Source organism: Miniopterus natalensis, chromosome 10 (assembly GCF_054644295.1).
Source record: "Miniopterus natalensis isolate mMinNat1 chromosome 10, mMinNat1.hap1, whole genome shotgun sequence".
Taxonomy (NCBI): Eukaryota; Metazoa; Chordata; class Mammalia; order Chiroptera; family Miniopteridae; genus Miniopterus; species Miniopterus natalensis.
The window spans coordinates 16,890,275-16,917,068 of record NC_142090.1 but is presented as its reverse complement, the minus strand read 5'-3'; the positions used below and the strand labels follow the sequence as shown (position 1 = coordinate 16,917,068).

The following is a 26,794-nucleotide window of genomic DNA, read 5'->3' as shown; positions in this document are numbered from 1 at the left end:
ACCTGCACCTTTTTTGGTGGATGGGACAATGTTCCAACCCCAACCAACTTAGCCACCCAGCCAGGGCTCCCCTTCTTCTTTAATAATTGAGTTTGCCCTCCCCTCCCCCCACTTCAGAGAAATAGTACATTTAGTTAGTAATACTACTTTCCCGGACCCTTTGTAGTTAAGGTAGCAATGTGATCAAGTTCTGGCCTGTAGATATTAGCAGAAGTTGCTGGTAAAGCACCTATGAACACTTTGTAAAAGCAGTAAATGTGTCTGACCTATATCTTTTGCTTTCCTCTTTCCCTACCTGGAGCGTGGATGTGATACTTTGATGAGCATCAGTCATCTTGTGACCATGAAAATTAAGGTTTTACCCTAAAACAGTCTACCCCCAGCCCTGGACAGTTTAACCCCACTGTTCTTGTTGCCTGAGATAAAAACAATCAATCAAACAAACAAACACTTACTTGTTTAAGACTGTTGGTGGTGTTTTATGTTACTTGTAGCTGAAGATAGTTTTAACAAATTGACAAAAGACTATTTTAAACTACAACTCATTTTTAAATTGTACCAGTTCTATTCCTAGATGAGGAAAGATACTAGGTTCTTTAGAAAAGTTTCTCAAAGGGTGGTCAATAAATAACCTGCATCAGAATTACATAGGCTCCTTGTTTATGAAGATCAATTTCCCATGTGTTTGTTTGTCCAATCTGTCCTCTCAACCAAGAATCAGAATGGATGGGGTCGGGGCCTGGGAATCTGCTTTTTTACAAACTCCCCAGATGATCCCTGTGTTCAGGAAATCTCAAGAACCACTACCAAATAACCCACGCAAGCCTGAGTCATTTGCTGGGCAGCAAGGTAAATGTAGCTGGTTTTTAATTTTGTTTTGTTTTGTTTTCAGTTCTGCACCAGTCCCCACATCCAGCAACCTTAACTTGAATATAATTAAGGAGGGCCCAACCTCCTTCTGGAAGGGGGATTATCCGTCAAGCTTCAGTAAGAGTACACAATTTCCTATGTGGTTTTCAGCAAATGTTCTGCTTTATCGAGTTTATTTTAACTAAATTTGCTAACACTGCCAATCATATTCCCATTTCATATGTGTGGTTGTGCTCAGTATCATATTTCAATTGTCTGGCAAATTTGAAATGAACATGACCCAATATAATTCTGATTTAATATTCCTTTCTCGAGTTTTTCATTCTTTTTAGGCTGGGAATAATCTTATCCAATTCTGTCTTTCTTATTGTACTAAAAGTTCTTGTATGAAAGAACACAGGTAGATACAATTTTAAAAATCCCAGATCTTGAATTCAAAGGTGATCAGAGGTCATTTATTGAGTAATAATAGAGATCCTTGAACAACATTGGACTCCCTAGGGTGATCAAAGGTCATTTTTTGAGTAATAACAGAGATCCTTGAACAATATTGGACTCCCTAAACCATTCCTGACCTTGTCTTCTGGAATCTCATTTCTCAGAGCACCCAAAGTGCATTCCACTCACTTGTCATGCTCTCCTCGGCTCCTTCCTGACTTCATCTTTGCTTGTGTTGTTTCGACATCTAGCCAAGCCCCACTTTCTCTACGAAGTCTTCCTCAATTGCTCCAACTCATTTAGATAGATCACTTCTCTCAATTCTTATTCTATTCACCATCATTACCAAGCAATTTTTTAAATCTTTCCAAAAGAGATTTATAGCTTGTTAGTCTCCAACTAAAAATCCTCCAATAACACCATGTGAGCATCCACACGGTACACTCTGCTGGGTGCCAGGGATACACAGGTGTATAAAACACAAGCACTGTCCTGCAGGCGTTATGGACTGATGGGTTATCCACATCTGGGGCACACTTAAGTTCTCAAGTGCTCCACAGAGTGCACTGCAAACAACTTCAAGGCCCTCCATGACCTGTCTCCAATTGATTTTGCTTACTTTATCCCCCAATATTCCCTTTCTTTTGATCCAAATAGCTGGGCTAAGTACCACTCTCCAAATACATCAGCTACCTTTCAGTCTCGCTTTGATCTCACTTTGATCTCTGTTCCTGAAATGACCTCCTCGCTTCTCTACCCATGTCAATTCTGACATATCCTTAAGGACCTAGTTTCAAATGACACCTTCTTCATGAAATGTTTTAATTGCTCATGAAGTTCCAATTAAGTCAGTTTTCTTAAAAAGAACCCCCCATAACAGCAAATGCAATGAGTAGTTCTTGATTAAGTCCTGGTTTGAACAAACCAGCTCTAAGAGATATTTTGGGGGAATTTAGGAAAGTTTGAATTTGAACTGGGTACAAAATGATATTAGGGAATTATTGTTAAATTTATCAGGAATTATAATCTTATTGTAATTATGTAAAAAAATCATTATTTTTAGATATAAAAAGTGTGTTGGGGTGGAATGTTACCATGCTGTAACTTAAAAATGGATGAAGCAAACATGGCAAATTATGAAAATTTAGTAATGGGAATATAGACATTTTCAGATTATTTTTTCTACCTTTCTGTGTATTTGAAAATGTTTCTAATAAAAAGTGAAAACAAGAACTCCGAACATTTTTTTCCTATAAAAAGTAAAACGTTTACTAAGGAAAACTTAGGGAAAAAGAAATATAACACAACCCGGCCGGGCGTGGCTCAGCGGTTGAGCATCGACCTAGAATCCAGGTGATTGGGGTTCGATTCCTGGTCAGGGCACATGCCCAGGTTGTGGGCTTGATCCCCAGTCGGGAGCATGCAGGAAGCAGCCGATCGATGACTCTCTCATCATTGATACTTCTATCTCTCTCTCTCCCTCTCCTTTCCTCTCTCTGAATCAATAAAGATATATTAAAAAAAAATAATAATAACACAAATAAAAAGCAACTATTATCTTAACATACAGAGATAATCATTATTTATATTATAACACATTTGAAAATGAGTACCCATTTTTTGCTTGCCATTCACCGCTTAACCTCTCATAAAATGACTTCTGCCCCCCCCACCCCTTTATACTAAAACTGATCTTTAGGTGGTCAATTAATCTGTTAATGGGTAATCTCCTAGCAACCTGGCCTTGGCTCACTTCTTTAGCCCCCGCCTCTGGTGTTCCTGTCACACCGCCCCCACCATAGGCTAGCCCTAGATATTCTATCTTCCCAATGACTATACTCCTATCATTTCCTATCAATTGTGTCCACTATCTCTAAATCAGATCCTAATTGCTGTTGTCTAGACTATTAATAGTGGTCTCCTAACAAACCTTTCTCTCTGCAGCCTCTTCCCACTCTAACTGAAAAATAAAGCAGGTCTTACATCATTCTCTTCTTCAAAACTCTTATTTCCCAATCAGTTAAGCACTAACCCTCCAATCTGATATTCAAGTCCTTCCACTATTTTAACTCAACTCAACTTGCATTGACACCAGTTGGCATTACCTTCCACTGCTACATAAACACCCGCTGTGCTCCAGCCAAACCAGTCTGCTTATTTAAACACACAGTGTGCTTTTGCGCCTCCAGGCTTTGCTTCACCTTTTTGTCCACCTGGATTACCTTTCCCCTCCATCTCTGCTATTCTAGATCTTACCCTCCCAACTCATTCTACTAGCCCTCCACCAAATGTGTTAGAGTTATCTGTGCAGTTATCATATTTTGCTACTGGATTCTGAATTCTATTAAAACAAAATTTTGCATTTAGCTAGCCCCTCTGTGTGTCAACCTGTGCTAAGTGATTTGCATGCATTGTCTCATTCAATCCTCACATCAACAGCTAGTCCAGGACTCTGAGGCTCAGGGAGATTAAGCAGCTTGCCCAGGTCATGCAGCTGATGAGGGTGGAATCAGGGGTCTTCCTCACACTCATTGTCTTAGTCCATTCAGGCTGCTATAACAACAATACCGTAAATTGGATGGCTTATAAACAACAGAAATTTATTTCTCACAGTTCTAGAGGCTAAGTTCAAGATGAAGGCACCCATGGATTCAGTGTCTGGTGAAAGCCCATTTCCTGCTTCATAGGCAGCTACCTTTTCTCTGGACCCTCACATGGGGGAAGGGGCTAGGGAGCTCTCTGGGGTCTTTTATAAAGGGGCTCATCGCATTCATGAGGGCTCCATCCTCAGGACCTAAGCACCTCCCAAAGTCCTTATCTCCTAGTATTATCACCTTGAGGTTAGGGTTTTTAAAAAAGTTTTAATCCTCACTAGAGGGTATTTTTTCCATTGCTTTTTAGAGAGAGTAGAAACGAGGGAGGAAGGGAGGAACAATTGATGTGAGAGAGGCCCATCGATTGGTTGCCTCCCACAGGCTCCCGGACGGGGCTGGGGATCAAGCCTGCAACCGAAGTTCCTGCCACTTGCCCTTGGCCAGAATGGAACCTGGGGCCTTTCAGCTCTAACCACTGAGCAAACCGGCTAGGGCAGAGGTTCGGATTTCAACATATGAATGGGGGGGGGGGGGGAGTAGGATACAAACATCCAGTCTACAGCATTCATGTTTGTATTACTTATGGTACCCAGCAGTGTCCACCTCCTACACTGCACTCAACCTGTGTGTGTGGGATCAACGTGTTAAAAATGGTGTCTGTGTGTAGACCAAGACTCCAAGGAAACGGGGAGTGGGGATTGCAACAGCCATGAATTTGGAAGGCAGAATTGTTTGTGATGTTTCCAAACGTCCACTGTTGGGTTATATAGCTTTAGAAATAAGCATTTAAAATGTATAGTTACCCCACAGGATTGCAACTTCTCTTAAATAGTCTCCAATTGCCGTTTGTAGGTTAGTTTTGTCTCGCTGCTTATTGTCACGCCCCCTGGACGGTCTCTCTACCCTCTGGTATTCCCACAGCCTGCGGTGCATTGTTCAGCTCGGAGCGCCCGGACTTGTTGATTTTAATGTACGTGTGTTGCCTGTGTGCACGGGAACTGGGCAGGGGCGGGTGCGCGGTGCAGGGCGCACCCCTCGCATCCTCCCCCCCCCCCCCCAGCAGCTGCAGCCTGGGTGCCGGCTTTCCCCGGGGAGGAGGCACGGCCGCTGACCCTCGAGCAAGTTGTCCCTCACAGAACAGGTGTCTCCCCCTCCTCTTGGAGGAGAGGGGTGGCTGGACCCTCAGTGACATAGGCGACCCACCAATGAGAAGTCAGGATTCGGCAGCCGCACCAATGGGCGACCGGGGGCGGGCCCGTTTCCTGGGAGCCGGGCGGGCGGGACTGGTCCTCGGGCCGCGGCGGAGTCCCCCGCGCACACGCCGCCCGCGGCTGCTCGCGGCGGCTCGGGTGGCGGCGGCTCCGGTGGCTGCGCCGTTCGCCTCCCCGCGCTTCTCGCAGACGCCAGGCCCCCCCCCCCCCCCCCCCCGCCGCGGCGCAGCTCCGCGCGGCTCGGGCTCCGGCGGCGGCGCGGCTCATGCCCCGGGGCTGGGCGCGCGCAGGTGGGCCGGCGGCCGCGGGCGGATAGGCCCCCGGGGGCGGCGGCGGCGGGACCATGGCCCGGAGACCCCGGGCGCCGGCCGCGTTCGGGGAGGACTTCTCCTTCGTCAGCCCGCTGGTGAAATACCTGCTCTTCTTCTTCAACATGCTCTTCTGGGTGAGTCTTAGGGGTCGCGGGGGCACCGGGGCTGCGGGACACCCCCGGAGGAGGGGGCGTCCTGGGCCACCTGGCTCAAGGCGAGCCTGGTGCGCGCGCTGCCTGGTTCCTAGGCTGATGGCACTTCGGGGTGATCTATCCTGGGGAGGGACACCACAGTGTCGCTGTGTCTGAGGGGGCGTTGGGTGGAGGGTAGGTAAGGGATTCAGTAAAGACTTATGGGCATTCTCTGGGCATCGGATGAGGGTCAGTGCCAGGCCAAAGGGGTGGCTTTGCGCGGGAGGAGCGGGTTTTCCTGTTGGACCAAGATAGATTGGGGGACTTTCAAGCCTGGGGACTGAGAGGCCCTGCTGGCAAAGAAAAAAGAGGAAGGGAGGAAATTCAGACCTTCCTTCCCCTTGCCTCAGAGAAAATGGGTTAAGGGGCTTTTATTTCTGCCTTTTGCAGGCCTCTGGTGCCCCCGTCCTCAAAGGCTGAGAAGGGACAGGAATGGCCTCCAGCTGCCACTGTCTTTCCCGGCACCGTCCCAAACTTTGCCCCACCTTTCTCAGGACCAGACTCCATTCCCCGGGGTCTGACAGTCTTCAGCTTCTTTAAATAAGACCCAGTGTTGGACTGGAAGGCCAGGGGTCTTTTCAGAATCTTCTGCATGGGGGTGGAAAAGGGGAAAAAATATTGGACTGGGGTTACCTGGATTCTCACCCCCACTCTGCCACTGATTGTTGACTTGACTAACCTGTAGGCCTTAGTGTCTTCCTCCGTAAAATCAAACCCAGTTTGGTCAAGGATGGCAGAAATACTCTGCTGGAACTGAGAATCCAGCTGGACCAGATCATGAAATGCTAGTTCAATCCTGTTTCATGTCTAGAGAGTCGCCGGGCCCCTCTGAGTTTGACAATGCAGGGAGCTTCACCCCCATCCCCCTTTTCTCTTCCAGCTCCAACTACACAAGCGCTGCTGCTCCGGGTACCCATTATGCCTGCCCCTCTCTGCCTGAGACCTAAAGTGCAGACTTGCAGGAGGGAATAATTATGAGTCTAAAATATGTTTCTGAGGAGAGGGAGCAGACCAGGCATCTGAGCCAGTTGTTGTAAAGGTTCCACAAGGGCTGTGGTCTGAAGAATAGACACAGAGTACATAAGAGCTAGCCTGTTGGGGCAAATGAGAGAAATCCTGGAGAGTGGTGATGACAGTTCACTCTCAGCCATTGTACTGGGAAAAATGAAGTTTGAGCTTCTAACAAATTCTCAGCTTTAGAACTGAAAAGAAAAAAAAAAAAATTTAGAAGGCAGCATGTCCAGTACCCACACTTTATATATGAGAAAGCTAAAGCACAGAGATGTTCCTTGTTTTATCCAGGGTCCCAAGGGCTGGTTAGCAGGCTTGATCTGGCTATTTTTCTGCTGAATCACAGTGCCTCTAGGAAAAGTCCTTGGCCTGGATGGCTGCTACTGTTAACTGGTGTGTAAGCAGTATTGGTAGTTAACCAGTCAATCTAAGTTCCCACTAGGTTCTGCTTCAGCTGCAGATTAAAAAAGAACAGAAGAAAATCTCACCACCACTCTGCCAGGGCTTGGGGATGTCCTAAAGGGAACTTCCCATCTAAGGGCAAGTCCCAAAGAAGCCTCCTACATTGTCACAGAGTGTGCCAGGCTATTGACATCCATCCTCAAGGATAGCATGCCCGGCCGGGCGTGGCTCAGCGGTTGAGCGTCGACCTGGGATCCAGACGATCGGGCTTCGATTCCCGGTCAGGGCACATGCCCGGGTTGTGGGCTCGATCAATGACTCTCTCATCATTGATGTTTCTGTCTCTGTCTCTCCCTCTCTTTTCCTCTCTCTGAAATCAATAAAGATATATTTAAAAAAAAAAAAAAAAAAGGATAGCATGCTATCCTCAGTGCTAGCACTAGCATTGCAGGGACCTCAGATCCTCAGGCTGACTTCCTCTTATCAGCCAAGACTGTGGAGCCTCTGGTACCACACCCTTATCTGTGCTCCCTAGTGATAACAACAACTGGGTGCATTTGTTGCACTTGTGTTCATAGTCGTTTTCTTGGACTTCCCCACTCCACTCCACCCCCCCCTTTTACCAGACAAATGACTTTGGGACACTGCAGCCAGGAAGAGAGCTAGGCTCCTTAGGCCCATTTACCTTGGTAAAAATGCTTCATTCAAGGACAGAGGACCTGGCTAACCAAGCTGGCATCACCACAAATTAGAGAAGAGCCCCTTCTTGGTCCTACTTTAGGCTCCTAAAAAATGAGAGGCTCTAGAAACAGCACACTGAAGGACAAGAGGCCCAGTTTCTTTCTGGCACCAGCTTACTGTGTGACCCAAAGCCAATATATCTGTCTGTCTGTCCTTAATCTTTGTACTCTAAAGAACATTTTTCTGCTTCTGTGAACTATTTAAAGATGAATGTATCACTTTGGGGACTGTTTTCTTTCTTCAACACTTGGGGCTGGACCTAAGGATGCATCTCTCTGTGCCCTGGTATCCCTGGGACATTGACCTTCCCAGGGACAGCATTTTTTGGGTGTTCCTGAAGTATCACTTCTCCCCCAGGCCCAGAGCTGTAGAATTTCATTCCACACAAGTGAAGCTGGTGATGAAGGGCTGCTTCTTCAGATCAGGGTTATCTTTCTTCCCATCCGCCCTCCAGGAACTGGTTACTAGGTTTTCTTTGTTGCAGACTTCTACCATCCTAATCAAATTCCCTTCTTCTGCCTGGGAGCATCCATGCATATGGGTGGTGTTTGTGTCTATGCCGGGAACACACTGGGAAGGTAGCCAGCATTGTCTGGGTTCATACTCAGACAGCAATGGTAGCTGTGGCTACTTCTGCTGCTGCTCTAGGAGCCCTGAATCTTGGAGCATTTGGAGCTTGACTCAGAAAGCTCCTTTGGGACCAGGACCAATGCTCTTTCAAGTTTTAAACCTCACTTTCCCTTTGCCTAGGAGTTCTGATTTTATCCCCAGAATCATTGGGGTCCCATGGCTTGTAGTAGTTACCTCAAGATACCAAAAGTTGTATTTCAATCTTTCAGTCAAGAAATAGCTGATTTGCCCTGGCTGGTGTGTGTTGCTCAGTGATTAGAGTGTCAGACAGTGTCAGCCTGCATACCAAAGGGTCTCCAATTCGGTTCCCAGTCAAGGGCATGTACCTGGGTTGCAGGTTCGATCCCTGGCGCCAGTCGGGTGAAGATTAACAAAATGAAAAAAAGGAATAGCTGGCTTTCCTCACCTCCCGGTGTTGGACAGCTCTGTGCAGAGGGAAGACAGTGGGGTGGTATGGTACATGGGTGGCACATGCTTTATCAGCCTTGGGCATATGTTGTTATGAGCATTATCATACTGCTCACAGCAGCCACTTCCCTACTGGCTGGTCCTTTTCGCCCTCAGTGCAACAGTTGGGGTGGCTTTTGAGTCAGGCAGAGTCCAGGAGCCCAGACCTCCAGCCCCCGTGTCTCAGCGCAGGCTTCCTTGGTGTCCATGCCTCAGAGCTCCACGGCACCTTATACATACTTTGATTGTCGCTCCCTTATCTGAGCTGCAATTATGTGTTTATTTATGCCTCCTTCTCTAGACTTCAGGCTCCTGAGAGGAGACACTGTTTTATTTACTTCTGTATTCTCAGTGCCCAGCTGTGTTTGGCAAAGAGTGGGTACTTATTGAATGTTTACTGGATGGCAAATGAGAGAGCAGACTCTACAGGGTGGACATGCCCTTCCTTCCTCTCTCATGGACACTAGTCTGTCAATATGCAGCACAACCTTAAGTCCTTGAGCTTTGCTGTTGGGGGTTATCCAACTGTGCTCTCCTCCGAAGTGGGTCCTGTGGCCCTCTCAAGCCAAGTCCAAAAAAATGAAAACCATCCCCCCCAGCATCTCCCTCAGGGCCAGGTATAATTACTGTCTACAGCACCGGGATTTTTTTTACTTCCAATGCAGCACATGTGGATCCCCCGTTCAGGTTTTCCCTAGGCTGATCCAGGCCTCTGGTGAGGTATCTTCTTTCTTGTCCAGGACCACTGTATTGGAGTTCCCAGGGCACTCAGAATGCCCCAGACCACCTGCATCTCTTATAACCTGACTCAGAAGACATGAGGAAATACCCAGACTTCAAGCCTGGCAAAAACCCCTCCTGAATGGCAAGAGTCCCTTCCTGCTACCCAATACTCACCACCACCACCACCACCACCACACACACACACACACACACACACACACACACACACCCCTAAATACACTAGGAGGCAGAGCCCACCTCCCCTCCCCCATAGACTAAGCAGGCTGCAATAAGTGAAGTAGTCACATTCTTTTTATTTTTAAAAAAAAAGGCAAAAAATAAAATTTCATAGACATAGACAACAGCACAGTGGTTACCAGAGGGAAAGGGGGTGGGGAGAGGTAGGAAAGGGTAAAAAGGAGATAAAAGGTGATGGAAGGAGACTTGACTTTGGGTGGTGAACATGCAATACAATGTACAGATGATGTATCATACAATTGTACACCTGAAACCTGTATAATTTTATTACCCAATGTCACCCCAATAAATATATTTTTTTTAAATGCCAAAAATGAAGACCAGAACCACACCCTTTGCTGTCAAGTCACATGCATGCCTTCTTTCTTTCTTTTTTTAAAAATATGTTTTTATTTTTTTCAGAGAGAGGAAGGGATTGGGGAAGAGAGAGATAGAAACATCAATGATGAGAGAGCCATTGATCGGCTGCCTCCTGCAGGCCTCCAACTGGAGATCGAGCCCTCAGACCGGGCATGTGCCCTGACCGGGAATCAAACAATGACTTCCTGGTTCATAGGTTGATGTTCAACCACTGAGCCACACAGGCCAGGCCATGCATGCCTTCTTAACTCTCCTAACAGCTCTCTTTCCTTGTACCAAGTAGAAAATCACAAACTTCGAGCAGTCTTTGAAAAGGATTAAAGGAAACATGTAGCGCCTCTCAGGACCTTGATACCAGGTTACGCCTCAGGCTGGTCACTCCAGGGCCATGAATTTGGGTGTTTAGGCCACTGCTAGCCCTTGTAAACTTGGAAAACCAAAACCAGCCATGGCCTGTCAGAAGCTAAAGGGTTTACCCCAGACATTAGAGAGGAAAGAGCCCCAATCCAGAGGGAGAAAGCCAAGAGCCAGTTTCACACGGAGAGTTGTCTCCTCAGAAACCCAGGGACAACAGTGCTGGGATGGCCACAGAAGGGCCAGTGTGTGCAGATCCTGAGCAACGAGAGAGAGGGCCCAGTTTTAGGTCTAGCAGGCTGTGACTTCCTTGACGTCATCCAGAAATAAGAGCAGAAAGAACTAAGAAACAGGAGTTGCAGACCCCTCCCTCCCAACGTCCCTGTGGGCAGGGTCAGGATTTTGATTCCTACAAAGGGAATCATTCTAATCTCAGCTGTCCTCCGCATCACCTTCAAAAGAAAAGGGAAGGATATTTCAAAGAAGAGGAGAGGTCCCTGAGACAGATCCACGCACTTCAAGCAGACCAGACTTTAGAATGTGGAAGACAGATAAGGCCAGGACTTTCTCCCCAGGGGGATGGGGGGCCCTCTGTGGTGATGCTGTGTCTTCCCCTTTTGGGGCACTGTTCCAGAAACATCCCTGCTGGCACCATCACCTCCTGGTGCTATCTTCCTTTCCCCTGCCTGAGCCCTATCCAGTTTGGAGACTACCAGCTGCTCCCCAAAAAGAACTGTAGGCAGCTCATCCTAAGGTTGCTGTGAGGCAGAGAGAGGAAGGCAGCCATGTGGCTGAGGCCATAAGGCTCTGGAGACATATGGACCTAGCTTCCAGGTCCACTTCAGCCACTCACTCACTGAGTGAGCCAGGGAAAGTTACTTGAATTCTCCCAGCATCAGTTCTATAAAATTGAGATAGTAACACCCTCTTGGGGTTGTGGTCAGAATTCAGTGAAATAGTATGTATAAAGTGTTTAGACCAATGCCTGGCCCTTAGTACTCAACAAAATATAGCCATTACTATTGTTGTTAGAAATAGCCCCTAGAGGTCACCTGTTGGGGATTAACTTGAAGAGCGAGGATGAGTGCTCCTCCTGACAAGTGGCAAGTAGATGGGGGTTGAGCCTGACTTCCTCCAGCCCTAAACCCCCTTTGCTCACATTCCTACAGTTAGTCAGAGGGAGATGATTACTAATGATGTCTTCATAGTTTACAGCTTACAGAGAAGTTATATATATGTATATGCATATATACATATATGTATATATGAATGTATATATGACTATATACATATACATATATATATATATGATCAGAGACACCGCTGTTATCCCCAAGATCCTTCCCTAGGTCCATGCTTCAGGGCTTGACACAATAACTTGGTTTTAGGGTGGAAATGGATTCCAAGAGCTAATTTGCCTGTGATTATTGTCACTTGAGCACTAGAGCCAGAAGAACTCTTGTTCAGGGCCTCAACTTGGGGCCCTATAACCCTTCCTCTCCCTGCACGGATGGCCCTGAAGTAATGTCCTGGCGGCTGGAAAAAGGTTGTTTCTCACCAAATTGTGGCTCTCTTTTCCCAATTTGCAGGGGGGGCAAAAATCAAGATAATGGAGAGAATTTTCTTTTTTCTACCGTGAACATTAGTACCTGTGGCTGCTTATCTGACAGCAAGTACTAGCCGAAGGCAAAGGAAATAGGACTAGTAGCAACCAAATATCATGGAAAACTAGGAAACTGTTTAGAGTAGCGCCTATATTATTACTTTATGAGATGCAGAGACATATGTCTAACAGCCACATCATCTCTTGGTAAATCATTCCTTATTTCTGTGATAGAAATTATGTGCTTCCTCACGTGACACACTGAGAAGGACACATTATTCCTGTCATATTCTTGTCAAAAATGTGCCATCTGCTTTGAATTGTGAGGAAACAATCAGATAAATCCAAATTGAGGGACATTCTGCCAAACAACTGGACCATGCTTATCAAAAATGTCAGTGTTTGCCCAGCCGGGCGTGGCTCAGCGGTTGAGCATCGGCCTAGGATCCAGGCGATCAGGGTTCGATTCCCGGGCAGGGCACATACCAGGGTTGCGGGCTCAATCCCCAGTCGGGGGCGTGCAGGAGGCAGCCGATCAATGCCTCTCTCTCATCATTGATGTTTCTATCTCTCCCCCTCTCCCTTCCTCTCTCTGAAATCAATAAAGGTATATTTTTAAAAAAAGGTATCAAAAAAAAAAAGTCAGAACAGGTGTTGGCAAGGATGTGGAGAAACTGGAACCTTCATACATTACTGGTGGGACTGTGAAATGGTGCAGCCACTGTGGAAAAAGAGTTTGGCAGTTCCTCAAAAAAATTAAATGTAGAATTACCATATGATTTGGCAGTTTCGCTCCTTGGTGTGTACCCAAAAGAACTGAAAACAGGTATTCAAACAAAAACTTGTACACAGATATCTATAGCAACACTGTTCACAATAGCCAAAAGGTGGAAACAATCCAAAATCCATCACTGGATGAATGATAAACACGTTGTGTTATATCCATATTATTAGGACATAAAAAGTAATCAAGTACTGATACGTGCTGCAACATGGATGGACCTTGAAAACATGCTAAGTGAAAGAAACCAGACACAAAAAGCCACATATTGTATTATTCCATTTATAGGAAATGTGCAGAATAGGCAAAACCATAGACAGAAAGCCAGTTGCGGTTGCCCGGGGTTGGAAGAGTGGAGGGAATGGTGAATGACTGCTTAATGGGTACAGGGTTTCTATCTGGGGTGATGAAAAAATCCTGGAACCTGATAGTGGTGATGGTTGCACAGAAATGTGAATGTACTTAGGGCCACTGAACTGTACACTTTAAAATGGTTAATTTTTGTGGTATATGTATTTTACCACAATTTTTTAAAAGTCAGTGTCTTGAAAGACCAAAAACAAAGTAAAGGAAAAAAAGCTGCAAAACTGTTCCAGGCTAAAGGAGACTTGATCATTAAGTGCACAATTCTTGATTGGTTCCTAGATCCGAAAAAGAAGAAAACAGTTATAAAGGACATTATCAGAATAATTAGGGGAAGTTAAATATGGACTATAAATTATATAGCAACAGTAGCATATTAGAGTTTAAGAAAAAAAATTTAACATATCAAAATTGTATAGAGTATACCAACAGAGCACTATAGCTTCTCAGTGCTCTGCCACCTGAACAATTTTTTAAAAAAAATATGTTTTTATTGATTTTAGATAGAGAAGAAGGGAGAGAGAGATATTGATCAAGTACCTCTTGAACACCCCCCACCAGGGATCGAGCCTGCAACCCAGACATGTGCCCTGACCAGGAATGGAACCTGCGACCTTCTGGTGCATGGGAGAATGCTCAGCCAACTGAGCCACACCAGCGGGGCTGAATGATTTTAAGATCCCGTGCCTTACACTTTGGTGATTGCATGCAAGAGAATCCCAGTTTAAGAAAATCTGATATAAAAAAATGAGGATTTACAAAACTAATAATTTCGGGGTGGCTATTTTAAAAGTATGTATTTCACTTTTTATTTTCATTATTTTTATTATTTTTATTTTTATTTAATATGTCTTTATTGATTTCAGAGAAAGGGAAGGGGAGGGAGAGAGAGAGATAGAAACATCAGTGATGAGAGAGTCATTAATCAGCTGCTTCCTGCACACCCCTGACTGGGGATCGAGCCCACAACCCGGGCATGTGCGCTGACCGGGAATCGAACCCCGATCGCCTGGATCCTAGGTCGACACTCAACTGCTGAGCCACACCTGGCCGGGCTGTATTTCACTTTTTAGAACAGTTTCAGTTTTAGAGGAAAATTGAGAAGGTAGTACAGAGAGTTCTCATATACCTCATGTCCAGTTTCTCTTACTGTTAACATCTTACACAAGTATGATATATTTGTTAGAATTAATGGCATTATTGTTATCCATTAATTCTATTAGAGTATTCTATACTCTATTCAGATTTCCTTAGTTTTTACTTAATGCCATCTAGGATAAAACCAATTTCACTTAGTTGTCATATCTCCTTAGGTTTTTCTTGGCTGTGACAATTTCTCAGATTTTCCTTGGTTTTGATTACGTTGACAATTTTGAGGAATACTGGTTAGATATTTTGTAGAATATCCCTCTATTGGGACTTGCTTGATGCTTTTCTCCTGGTTATATTGGGGTTATGGGGTTTGGGGAGGAAGACCACAGGGGTGAAGTGCCATTTCCATCACATCATGTCATACACCAGTGATTTCGCTCTGTTGATGTTGGCCTTGATCACCTGGCTGAAGGAAGTAGTGTTTGTCAGGTTTCTCCACTGTAAAGTTAATCTTTTCCCTCTTTTCCATACTGCACTCTTTGGAAGGAAGTTACTATGTGCAGCACACACTTAGGAGTGGGAAGTTATGCTCTACCTCCTCGAGAGAGCAGTATCTACATAAATTATTTGGAGTTCTCCTACATAGGAGATTTGTCTTTTCTCCCCCATTTATTAAGTCATTTATATCAGTATGGACTCATGGACATTATTTTATATTTGGGATAATAATTCTCTACTTCTTTATTTTGATGTCTCTTTGGCATACTCATATCAATGTGAGGTTTTGTTTTTGGGGTTTTTTAATTGTTTTTGATTATTTCCTTACTTTCTGGTACTACAAGATGCTCCAGGCTTATCTTGTATATTTCCTGCCCTAGTTCTAGAATCAGCCACTTTCCAAGGAGCCCAGGGAATGGCCATTTTCATTTTTAGGTGATTACTTACCTCACTTATGGATAAAGGTACTGGTATGTGCGAATTATTTTATATAATTTGATCGGTAACTCTTCAAGAACATGCCTTTTGCTGGACTCAGCTATTTTAAAAACTGTGTCTAGTTTTTTAAAGTTTTCAGCAAGACTTTATTCTAACCAGAATATGAAAAGTCATTGTAAGTGAGAAGTATCTTTATCTCCATCCTTATCATGAGGGAGGTCATTGGTGATACTGTGGGGTATTATAAAGGTTTTGTGGCAAAGACTGATATAGTGGAAAGAGAACCAGACTGAGATCAGAAATTGGATTTAGTCCAGATATTGCCACCTATGTGCACTTGGTCAGGTATCACTTTGCTCTTTGTGCCTCATCTATAAAAAGAGGTGAGTGGCCGACTCATTTCTAAAATTCTATTCAGGCCCCGCTGGGTGTGGCTCAGCGGTTGAGCATTGACCTAGGATCCAGGAGATCTGGGTTCAATTCCTGGTCAGGGCACATGCCCTGGTTGTGGGCTCCATCCCCAGTCCAGGGCATGCAGGAGGCAACCGATCAATGATGATTCTCTTATCATTGATGTTTCTATCCCTCCCTGTTCCCTCTCCCTTCCTCTCTCTGAAATCAATGAAGATATATTTAAAAAAAAAAGATTCTATTCAGTTTCAAAATGCTCTGCTATTAATGACAGCAGCACTACTTTGGAATGGCAGGAGCTTTGAGGACTTCAGGGTGGGAGATCTGGGCAGGAAAAGAAGTGTGAAAGGGCAACTTGTGACTCCAGGAGAAAGAGGCAGATCAGTGACTAAAATGCAAAATTTTAGAGTTAGCTAGTGAACACCAGGGTAAGTGGTCTCATTAATGATTGTATTAAATATTAATGATAATATTAAAGTCTTAATCTTGATTATAATATAGCCTGCAGCTGCTGCTCTAGGTCCTTGGCTGAGTATGCTTTAGGCTGTGGTTCTCAAACTTGGCTGCACATTGGAATCACCTGGAACACAGAACTACTGTTGCCTAAGTTCCAATGCCAGAGATTCAGATATACTTATTTTGGGGTACAGCCTAGGCATCAGGGGTTTTTAAGTTCTCCTTCTCCACCCCATTCTAATGGCAACCAAGGTTGAAAAGCACTGCTTTAGGCTACAGATGCTCTTGCCCATCTCCCACATAACACATGGGTGTCCTTAAGGGCAGGGGCCACATCTTACTCATCTTTGCAGTCCTCAGAGTACCTTGTACATAGCAGCTGATTAATTCGCTTGGATAGTGTATTAGTTTCCTATTGCTGCTGTAAAAAATTACTACAAACTTAATGGTTTAATACAACACAAGTTAATTTTCTTACAGTTCTGGAGCTCAGAAGTCCATAAAAGCTCCACTGGCCTAAAATCAAAGTGTCAGCAGGGATGGTTTTTTCTGGACGCTCTAGGAGAGAATCCATTTCCTTGCTTTTCCAGCTTTTAGAGGCTGCTTGCATTCCTTGGCTCATGCCACCACATCACTTCCACCTCTGTTTCTATTTATCGTATGTATCTCCTCTGACCCTGACCCTTTTGCCTCCCCCTTTAAGGTCTCTTGTGATAATATTGGGCCCAACTGGATACTCTTCCCATCTCAAGATCCTTAACTGCATTACATTTGCAAATCCCCTCTTGTCACATAAGGTAACATATTCACAGGTTCTGGGAATTAGTACAGAACATCTTTGGGGGGACCCTAGTCTATCTACCACAAATAGAGACAGAACGACTGCTATAGCTACAGGACCACACCTGAAATTAAGTTACCCTGTGATACATGGTAGCTCTTTACTTTCCCTGTCTTGTTTTAGCTGTGTTAGGATTTTATCAGAGACCATCTTTGTGGAAAGTTATACACTCTCGTGAAATTTTAACATGTGAAAAAACAGTGAGGCACCTGAAAGCAACAAAAATAAAGAGCAGATACATATTTTTAAATGAGTCAGTAAAGTGATATTCAGAACTGTAATTGCCTGTGGTGTTTTAAAGAGCAGGCAGAGATGCTCAGTCACTCTGGCAAAGAGCTATGCTTCTGGGCCTGGGGATGACTGGATTTCTGTCATGTGGTTTCCTTGCCTCCCACCTACCCCATTGATCCCTGGGCATGGTTGTGCTTGGGACAAAAAGCCAATTAACACCTCCAGCCCCACCCTCAGCTCTACAAGCAGCTCCCTGAACAAAGATAACACATCTGGCCCAGAATCAGAGACAGTGTCAAAGGACTGAGGGATAAGGAGGGGGACCCTGTATATATGCAGAGATGGGTCCTGGAAGACATGGTTTTAGGTAAGGGTTTCCCATTTACTGCCCAATACTCCAGATGGCAGAAGCCCCTGAGGAAAAAATGTCTTCCTACTAAGGGCTTAGCCTGACCCTATTACATGCTATAGGGAACCAATTACCTTCTCCCAGAAAAAAACCCAAGATGGCTCTTTTAAGCTGGTGTCTGTCTTGCGGGATAGTGGAGTCTAGCCAGCCATCTCCCCCCACTGAATTGGTCAAGTCCCTGCTGCTGAGAACTCACTCCAGCCAGAGCTTGGCCCCACTATTGCCGTGGTGACAGCCAGCTGCTGCTTAGCACCAGCCTGGGGACTGGGCACAAAGAAAGGGTGGCCTAGGGATGTGCAAACTGGGCAGCCCTGCATTCCTAGAGGCCTTGGGAGGTGGCAGAAAGGTCCCTTTGGGGACCCTGGTAGTCTCTGATGGGTTTGTTCTCTTGGGGCAGTCAGGAAGTTTGAAAGGCCTACACTCCTCCCTTCCTCCACACTGTAATCAGGGTTTATAAAGATAAAGGTTCCTTTGCCAGGGAGTTCTGCTGTTTTTACACACACAAATTCATGCATGCATTCTTTCACTTTGGTATGCACTTTCATTCTTGCATTTGACACCATGTTGACCTTCAAGAGAGTTAGAGACCTGGGAGTGAGCATCTACTCGAGCCTGCTTTGACTTGAATACCTGCCCGTTGATGTAGCTGGGGTAGAATTCAGAACTTCATGGGGTTACTATGTGACTCAAGGCAAGTTAGTTAACTTAGTAATGATAGGTCAGGCACTGTGGTGCATACTTTCCATACATTATTTTATTTTCATCTAATTTCTTTGTTGTTTTTTTTAAAATATATCTTTATTGATTTCAGAGAGAGGATAGGAGAGGGAGAGAGAGAAGCATCAATGATGAGAGAGTCATTGATCAAGCCCGCAACCTGGGCATGTGCCCTGACGGGGAATCGAACCCCAATCGCCTGGATCTCAGGTCAACGCTCAACCGCTGAGCCATGCCCGGCCGGGCCATCTAATTTCTTTTAATGTAGTTGTTTTTAATTGTCATCTTCAGATACAGAAACTGAGTCTCGAGATTTGTCCAGCGTGCGCCCAGATCTGAGTCACTCTGAAGCCCATGTTCTTAGCCATTGTTCTTAACCTTGTAACCTATAATTTCCTCATCTGTAAAGTGGGGATAATAGGTGCCTCACAAGATAACTGTGTTGTGAGGATTGAATGAGATAATCTTGGTAAAAGCTTTTCCTGGAGGTAAAGCACAGATGGACACTATCAACTGTATCACTGGGGAAGAGAAAGATGCTTATCTCTGGGTCCTGGGAAAGTCTTCCCACTCTCCTGTAAGGTTCAAAATGGCAATCAGGCCTCTGGTTTCCAAAATCTCAGGGTCTGGCTGGTTCCCTGTCTCCATAGGTGATTTCCATGGTCATGGTGTCCGTAGGAGTCTATGCTCGGCTGATGAAGCACGCAGGTGAGCTATAGGCCCCCTCTGCCTCCCCACAACTCTTGCCAGGCCTCTCCCTCCTCTGTCTCCTTCAGCCCTGTACAGCTCCTTTCCACATAAACTATGAGGCTAAAGGTGGCAGCTGCCCTCTAGCCAAATCTCGGCAGCTTGTTCTCACAGGAGTTCACCTGGGGTTCCCAGAGCTACCATGAATCTTCAAATATGCGTGCCTTTTAGGCTTAGGGAGTTTCAGGAAAGAAGGTAGGCCTCTGGGAGCAAAGTAATCAAAGGCTTGAGCCCCTCCCTCACTCTGTCCTGGAGTAACTCAACCTCCTTTCCTATTCTAGTGCACAAAGTCTCCAGGAAACAATCGGTAAAGCTGGCGAGCCTAATGCCATTCTAATTATTTTCTGGAGCGAAAGTGGTCCCTCCTCTCCTGAGCCAAGGAATAAAGCCTCTTACTTTGTTAATTCCTCAAAGTAAATGCTACAAACCCTGCTGGGCCCTTTTCGTTCTCCCCTGGGAGGGGGGTACTGCATCCCCATAACCTTCACCCAGCCACACTGGACACCCCCCCCAGGAGAGGAGAATATTTGGGGGAGTACCCCCACGTATTCCTGGGTGCCACCCTGAATCGGCAGCAGGCTCAGACTGAGAGACAGCCCCTTCCCTCAGAAGCAGTCTTGGCCTACCTGGCAGTGGACCCAGCCAGCCTGCTGATCGTGGTGGGCATTCTCATGTTTCTGCTCACTTTCTGTGGCTGCATTGGATCCCTCCGTGAGAACATCTGCCTCTTGCAGACGGTGAGTGCTCAGGGGCCCCACTAAAAAGACCCTGCCCCCCCTGTGCTTCTCAGCTTCCCCATGCCATTTCTACAACCTTTCGGTTTCCTCTGTTCCACCCTACCCCCAGGGTCGGTGCTGTCCACTCCTCACTGCAGAGTTCAGTCCAGGTGACCCAGCACAGGGTTACCACCTGCAAGACAGCATCCCAGAGGCATCAGCCTTTACCATGTGGGGGGTCATCTGGGAGAAGTACCTCATGGCCCCTCAGTACTTCCCATGGCCCTGGGAGGGGCTACTGTCCAATGTGCTAACAGACTTCCCTTTTCCTGCCCACTCCCCACAGTTCTCACTCTGCCTCACCATCGTGTTCCTGCTACAGCTGGCTGCTGGGGTCCTGGGCTTCACCTTCTCAGACAAGGTAGTGTTGGGAGCCAAGGGCCTTCTCAGGTGTGAACCAGAGGAGGAAGGGAAAGTTTCTGCCTGTGCTTAGCCTGTTTAATTAACCACAGCACTGAGAAGCATCAGCCTTTGAAAGGTTCTCCTTAGGAATGGATGAATGGCTTTTAAAGTCACTGTATTTAAAGAGGATTTCAGGAGTGTAAGGTATTCCCCTCTGACAGAGAGGCCAATAAGGAAGTAAATTCTATGAACACGAAAGTCAAAATAATCTGCAAACTTTAATGGCAAATGATTGGACCACAGACAACATGAAGAGCCCTTTACGTCTTTTGGAAAGATTGTTTATTGGAATAAACAGAAGGAAGGAGGAAAGCAAACAGGATTTTGAATGGTGTTTACCATATCTGGACGTGATCTGCCATTCAGTGATAGTTCCTTTCATTAAGAATCAGAATTCCTTTCTCAAAGGGCAAATGATTGTAGGGGACAGAGTATAGGACTATGGATAGGACACTTTGGGAAAACTAGTGGAGCAAGAAGGAAGCAAGCATGGTAGAAACTATGAAGTTGAGAGCCCCTGTATTCATTCAGAATGTCCTAGACCTTCTGGCTTAGTAAAATCCTAAAATGATAAGCGTAGATGTTTTGAGTCTAAAGGGATGTAATTCTCTTGTGTCCACTAGAGGTCAGTGCCTCAGCTCAGTAAGCCTTTTTCTACTGAAAAAAATATTTCTCTGCTTGGCATCAATCAGCAAGTATTTTGTGGTAATAGTATTCAGAAGTAGATAAATATTTGATTATCATGAAGTGTGGCTCTGTGAAGGTCCACTGGTACCTGAGGACCCAGGGATGGATGGACTTCAGAACTAGCCATCTTCTGTCACTAGGGCTTGGTTCTGGTCTCAAGGCTCACATAAATAAACAAGGATGACCAATGCCTACTGTTATTTCTGCTGGGAGGGGCAGGTTAGGGTTTAGTTCTGTGTTCTGATTCCCTACTATGTCTCTGGCAGGCACGAGGGAAAGTGAGTGAGATCATCAATAATGCCATTGTACACTACCGAGATGACTTGGACCTGCAGAACCTCATTGATTTTGGCCAGAAGGAGGTATGGGCTAAGAGGTGGGCATGAGCAGCTAGTGGTCCGGGGGGCTGTGAGCAAAAGTCAGTGCCTTCCCGAGAGGCCTCACCCTCTAGGCCTGTGGGCTTTTTCATTACCTGCCAGGGTAATGTAATCTAGGAAGGGGGTTGGAAAAAAATACATATGCAGGGTGCTTTAAAAGTACTTTAAGGGCACAGAACAGTATATATAGTAATCTACCACTTGTGTAAAATAAGAGGGAGGAAAGAACGTGTATTCATATTTGCAAAAGGAATGTGAAAGTATATGTAAGAAACCATTATAAGTGGTTGCTTTTAGGGGGACGAGGAACTGGGAAGATTTTTTAATGTTAACTTCCATTCAGAAATTAATTTTTTTAAAATTGTGATAAAATATACATAACATAAAATTTACCATTTTGACCATTTTTAAGTGTACAGGTCTGTGGCTCTAAGTACACTCACATTATTGCACAGCCCTCATCGCCATCCATCTCCAGAACTTTTTCATCTTCCCCAACCGAAACTCTGTACCCATTAAGCAATAGCTCCCCATTTCCCTCTCCCCCATCTCCCGGCAATCACCATTCTACTTTCTGTCTCTATGAATCTGACAATACTAGTACCTCTTATAAGTGGAATCACACAGTATTTGTTCTTTTGTGACTGGCCAATTTCACTTAGCATAATGTCTTCAAGATTCACCCATATTGTAGGATGTGTCAAAATTCCCTCCCTTTTTAAGGCTGAATAATATTCCATTGTATGTATATACCACATTTTGTTAATCCATTCATCTTCCCCCCCCCCCAAAAAAATATATCTTTATTGATTTCAGGGAGAGGAAGGGAGAGGGAGAGAAAGAGAGAGAAACATCAATGATGAGAGTCATTGATCTGCTGCAGCCTGCACGACCCCTACTGGGGATTGTGCCCCCAATCTGGGTATGTGCCTGACCAGGAGTCAAACCTTGATCTCCTGGATCCTAGGTCGATGCTCAACCACTGAGCCACACCCGGCCGGGCAATCCATTCATCTTTTGATGCACACGAGTCACTTCCAACTTTTGGCTATTGTGAATAGTACTGCTATGAATCAAAAGCTAAATTTTAAATAAAAATGCTTTTGAGATCAGTGCTGAGTTCCCCTTCCTTGGCACAACAAACTCACTAGTTACTTTCATGGAATAATTATGGGCCCATGATATTGAAAGTTCTCCTCCTGTGTTTTCTGTACAATAACACAAATGCTTGCAACACTGAGCCTTTTATTTCAGTCAGTATTTTTGAACGCCTCCTTTTGCCAGGCTATGCAGGACTGCAAAACCAGAAACTGCCCTCAAGGAGCTCATAGTTTAATCTGTAGAACTTTGTCACCACTGAGAAACTTGAGCTCATGTTTCAAGGTTGTGTTTAAACACAACCTGAACTTACAAGTGGAAACATGCCATAGACTTTTTGGCTGCTCAGAGAATTCTCCTGGTCACCTCATTGTGAGGGTGGGTGATTCTTAACCTCTGTGGTGGGCTTTGTTGCAGTTCAGCTGCTGTGGGGGGATTTCCTACAAGAACTGGTCCCTGAACATGTACTTCAACTGTTCAGAAGATAACCCCAGCCGTGAGCGATGCTCTGTGCCTTACTCCTGTTGCCTGCCTACCCCCAACCAGGTGAGCACACTTCACACCTCATTTACTCCTGGGCAGCGATCTCAGTTACTTTCTGATTAGGGCAGCAGCAGTTGGGAATCCCCGTTCCCTAGCTAAACCAATCAATTTGGGGGACAGCTGTCGGATGTTTTTCTTCACCCCCATCTGATGGCTTTGTTAACCTTTCACTCCTGTAGCCCACATGGGGGCTCAGAAGGGGCAAGTCTCTAAAGCAAGGAAGACTGGACTCGAATCTCTTGGAGGAAGGGAAACCTGAATTTAGCAACTTACAACCTAGCATCCTCCACATATATTCTCTAACAATTTAGAAGTTTAAGAAGGGTAGGAAGCCCATCAGGTAGGGCCTGAAAAAAAAAGTTATTGGAATGAGAGTCCCATTTGGCTTTTTAACTCTCTCCTCAGGCAGTGATCAACACCATGTGTGGCCAAGGTATGCAGGCCTTTGACTACTTGGAAGCTAGTAAATTCATCTACACCAATGGCTGTATTGACAAATTTGTCAACTGGATACATAGCAACCTCTTCTTACTTGGCGGTGTGGCACTGGGCCTAGCCATCCCCCAGGTAACTTACCCTGCAAGACTTGTGGGTCCCACAATTCTGCAAAGGCTCCTTTGTTTTGGGGAGGGCACCTGGGGATCAGCTAGGATGTAGGGCACTGACATTGCTGAGGAGCAGGGGATGAGATGGTGCTGACCAAACTGGGAAGATTGAGTCAGGGGAAACAGGGGCATTGCTCGTTGCTGAGGGCCCAATCCTTCTTGCCTCTGCCAGTTGGTGGGAATCCTGCTGTCCCAGATCCTCGTGAATCAGATCAAAGATCAGATCAAGCTACAGCTCTACAACCAGCAGCACCGGGCTGACCCATGGTACTGAGAATCCATCTGCACCTCCTCACCATAGCAACAGGGAGCCTCGTCACTGACAGCAGTGGGTACAGCTCTCAACATCCAATGGAGATTTGTATTCCAGCCCCACCCCCACCCCCCAGCAGCGCAGTGGGAAGAAGCAAACTCCAGATAGGCAACAGGCAGGTGCACAGGTGGCTCAAGACTCGGAGGATGCACCTCCTCTCCCCTTTCTAGCCCTCAGCATTGCTAGAGAGTTATTTTGTATTGTTTCTAACCTTCCCCCTTTGGGTTTATGTTTTTTTAAGTTTTATCTGGGCAAAGATGTTTGGAGACAACAGTTGCACAGAGTCGTGGGGGTACAGCTGCTGCCTGTCACAGAGGCACTGTAACTGACTGCTCTACTAAGGCTGCTACTGAAGTTGATGGACACACTCAGATTCCAGCTGTTTCCTGCAAGACCTGGCTGGAGAGTGGACCCAGCAGCCCTGCCTGGAGTCCAATTGCCATGATACCAGCTCCAGAGGGAAGGGAGTGGAGCAGGCAGTGAGCTTGGGGGTCAGCTGGGGACAGTTGTATGTGTTGGGTAGCAATGGAAGGCAGTGTGTTTACTAAATGCCTGCCCTGCCATCCTCCAGGTAGTCAGAGTGAGGTACATCCTGTTCCTCCCTCATTTCCATGGAAACATGGCAGCAAGGGCAAGGGGGACAACAGCAGCCAAATTCATCCCTCTCTCCCCGACCCCCTTTGAAAAATGTTCTTCGGGACCATGGTCTCTATATTCTGCAGCCAGAAGAGGTGGAACTGAGCCATACATGCTTTTGAATTCCTTCGGTCTGGCCCTCCCTCTCTAGCAAGTGGGGTTTCTTTAACCTTGGCAGTGTGCAGAGGAGGTGAGGTAACACCCCCACCCCCACCCTCGCCCCAGTTCCCCTGCACCAGAGCTCAGTATTTCTACAGTGTAAGAAGCAGGGACCTTGCTGGGGCAGGGGGAGCCAGAAATGGCAATAAAAGTTTGTTGACCTGGGCTAAGCTGGACTCCATGAATTTTCCATTCTGGCAACTAGAAGAGGAAGGGTAGAGGACCCAGCCGGTGGGCCCCTCCCTCCAGGAGGGGACTAGAAACTCCTCTAAATGTCATAGTACCTCCATCTCCCTCAATCAGATGCACTACCCACCTTCCACAACCTGCTCTCTGCCTGGATTAGGCTGAAAGATCCCAATTCTGATCTGGAAATCGCATTAATTTTATCCCTAAATCTGATGTTAATTTTTTTCCAAACCAAAGTGCACTAAAATTAATTTGCCACCCAAAATTTTTAGGAGAGGGGTAGGTAAAGATGCGTCTGGAAATCACGGTCTTAGCACTCTCCCTGGGGGAGACGGGCGAGGAGGAAAGACTGCCAGCCTTGGCCCTCTAGCCTCCTCTTTCATCTTTATCTGAAAGCGCTGGTTGCCACAGCCCATCTTAGGGGAAGACTTAGAAAACCTGAGCTGGGAGTGGGTCTTCTTCCAGCCCAGAGGAGCCTGCGCGGGCGGCGAGCCGGGAGGCCGGCGGGGGCGGGGCCCGGGGGCGGGGCCGCCGTGGGTGGTCCTCGCGCGGCCAGAACCCGCTCCTCCGCCCGCAGCCCTGAGGAGCTGGGGGCTGGGCTGCGCGGCCACACTGCGCCGTGAGTGTCCCCCGAAGTGTTCTCGCCCCCCCTGCTGTCCGGGGGCTCCGACTAGGGGGCCCAGGAAAGACTCAGGCTCCCTCCCGCGCTGGGGAGGCAGAGGCGGAGCTCTCCCCCCGCCCCCGGTTTCTCCGAGGCGAGCCTTCTGCTCCTGGGAGGGCGCCTTTCCAGCAGCCGCCTGGGGCCGCGGCCAACATTTAGTTCCAGCTAGTAACAGAACGGAAAGAAAAAACAAAATCATCACAAATAAAAAATGAAAAGTAAGGGCCTTTTATTCTGGGGCAGGAGAGTAAAAAAAGCACGCTTTCTTAGTGCTAAAGACCTGCGTTTTATGCTTTTTCTTGTTTTGGTGACGCAGACCCAGAGGCCGTGTTTTGGGGTACGAATTGGGGCGATGCGTCCTCTCAGTTCAATGGCCTTTGAGGAGCACACCTGACACGGGGCTCTTTTAGGGCCTCTTGGAGAAAGAAACCAAAAATGGTGGTCCACAGAACCAGGATTCAAATCCAGATTTTTTAAACTCCAAGCCACATTTTTACTTAAGTCCCTACTATCTCTCAGTATCTAGGCCCCTGGGCTTGGACAAAGCATCAGGAATTTCTGCCCAAGCCCTAGGTCTTAAAACACCCTGAGCAAATAAATGTTCAGAAGCTTGTATTGTGGTTCAGTGTTTCTAGCTAGATTGTTTCACAGTGTCTCTGGTTCTCAGTATCTCTCTAGCTTGCTTTCTCTTTGGCCTGATGCTGGGAGGAAAAAAAGCCCCAATTTTTAAAGGACTTTTTTCATTGTTATGTCATGTTTCAATTTAATTTGCTCCCTGGATTTCCATGTTTTTAATAACCCTAGTTTCAAGCATGTGGGGTTAACACCAGTATCTTAGAACAGCTATTAACTCTAGGTTCAGAGGTAGGTAAATGGAAGAAGATTGGTGGGGCAGTGGAAATCAGGCTGGATGGATAGAAATGAAAAGGCTTGAAGGATGGTGAAAATCTGGTTGGGGTGACATGGCAAGAAAGGTACCACTAGGTTCTGTAGTAGGGCCTCAAACCCTACAATTTAAACAAGGACTGGAGTCCAGGAGTGCCAGTTCTGCAAAATGTTCAATGAAATTCTGATCCCCTCTGTATTCATTTTCCGTTGCTGCTGTAGCAAATTACCACAAATTTAGTGGCTTCAAACACCACAAATTTGTTATCTTACAGTTCTGGAAGTCAGAAGTTCAAAATGGGTTTCCCTGGGCTAAAACAAGGTATGTCAGAACT

General features: G+C 46.1%; 1 protein-coding gene across 1 annotated transcript; it reads left to right on the top strand.

Annotated features, from left to right (window-relative positions):
- The first annotated feature begins 5,456 nt into the window (after positions 1-5,456).
- On the top strand, positions 5,457-25,382 carry TSPAN33 (tetraspanin 33). The gene is made up of 8 exons (XM_016213312.2): positions 5,457-5,558; positions 19,032-19,089; positions 19,738-19,865; positions 20,191-20,265; positions 21,260-21,355; positions 22,886-23,014; positions 23,417-23,578; positions 23,789-25,382. The coding sequence occupies exons 1-8, from the start codon at positions 5,457-5,459 to the stop codon at positions 23,888-23,890; spliced, it is 852 nt and encodes a 283-aa protein (XP_016068798.2). The 3' UTR covers positions 23,891-25,382.
- The last annotated feature ends 1,412 nt before the right edge of the window (positions 25,383-26,794 follow it).

Coding starts and splice junctions, on each gene's coding strand:
- TSPAN33 (XM_016213312.2), top strand. CDS start 5,457: ATGGCCCGGAGACCCCGGGCGCCGGCCGCGTTCGGGGAGGACTTCTCC. Junction 21,356..22,885: donor TTGATTTTGGCCAGAAGGAG/GTATGGGCTAAG, acceptor GCTTTGTTGCAG/TTCAGCTGCTGTGGGGGGAT. Junction 23,579..23,788: donor TGGGCCTAGCCATCCCCCAG/GTAACTTACCCT, acceptor TGCCTCTGCCAG/TTGGTGGGAATCCTGCTGTC.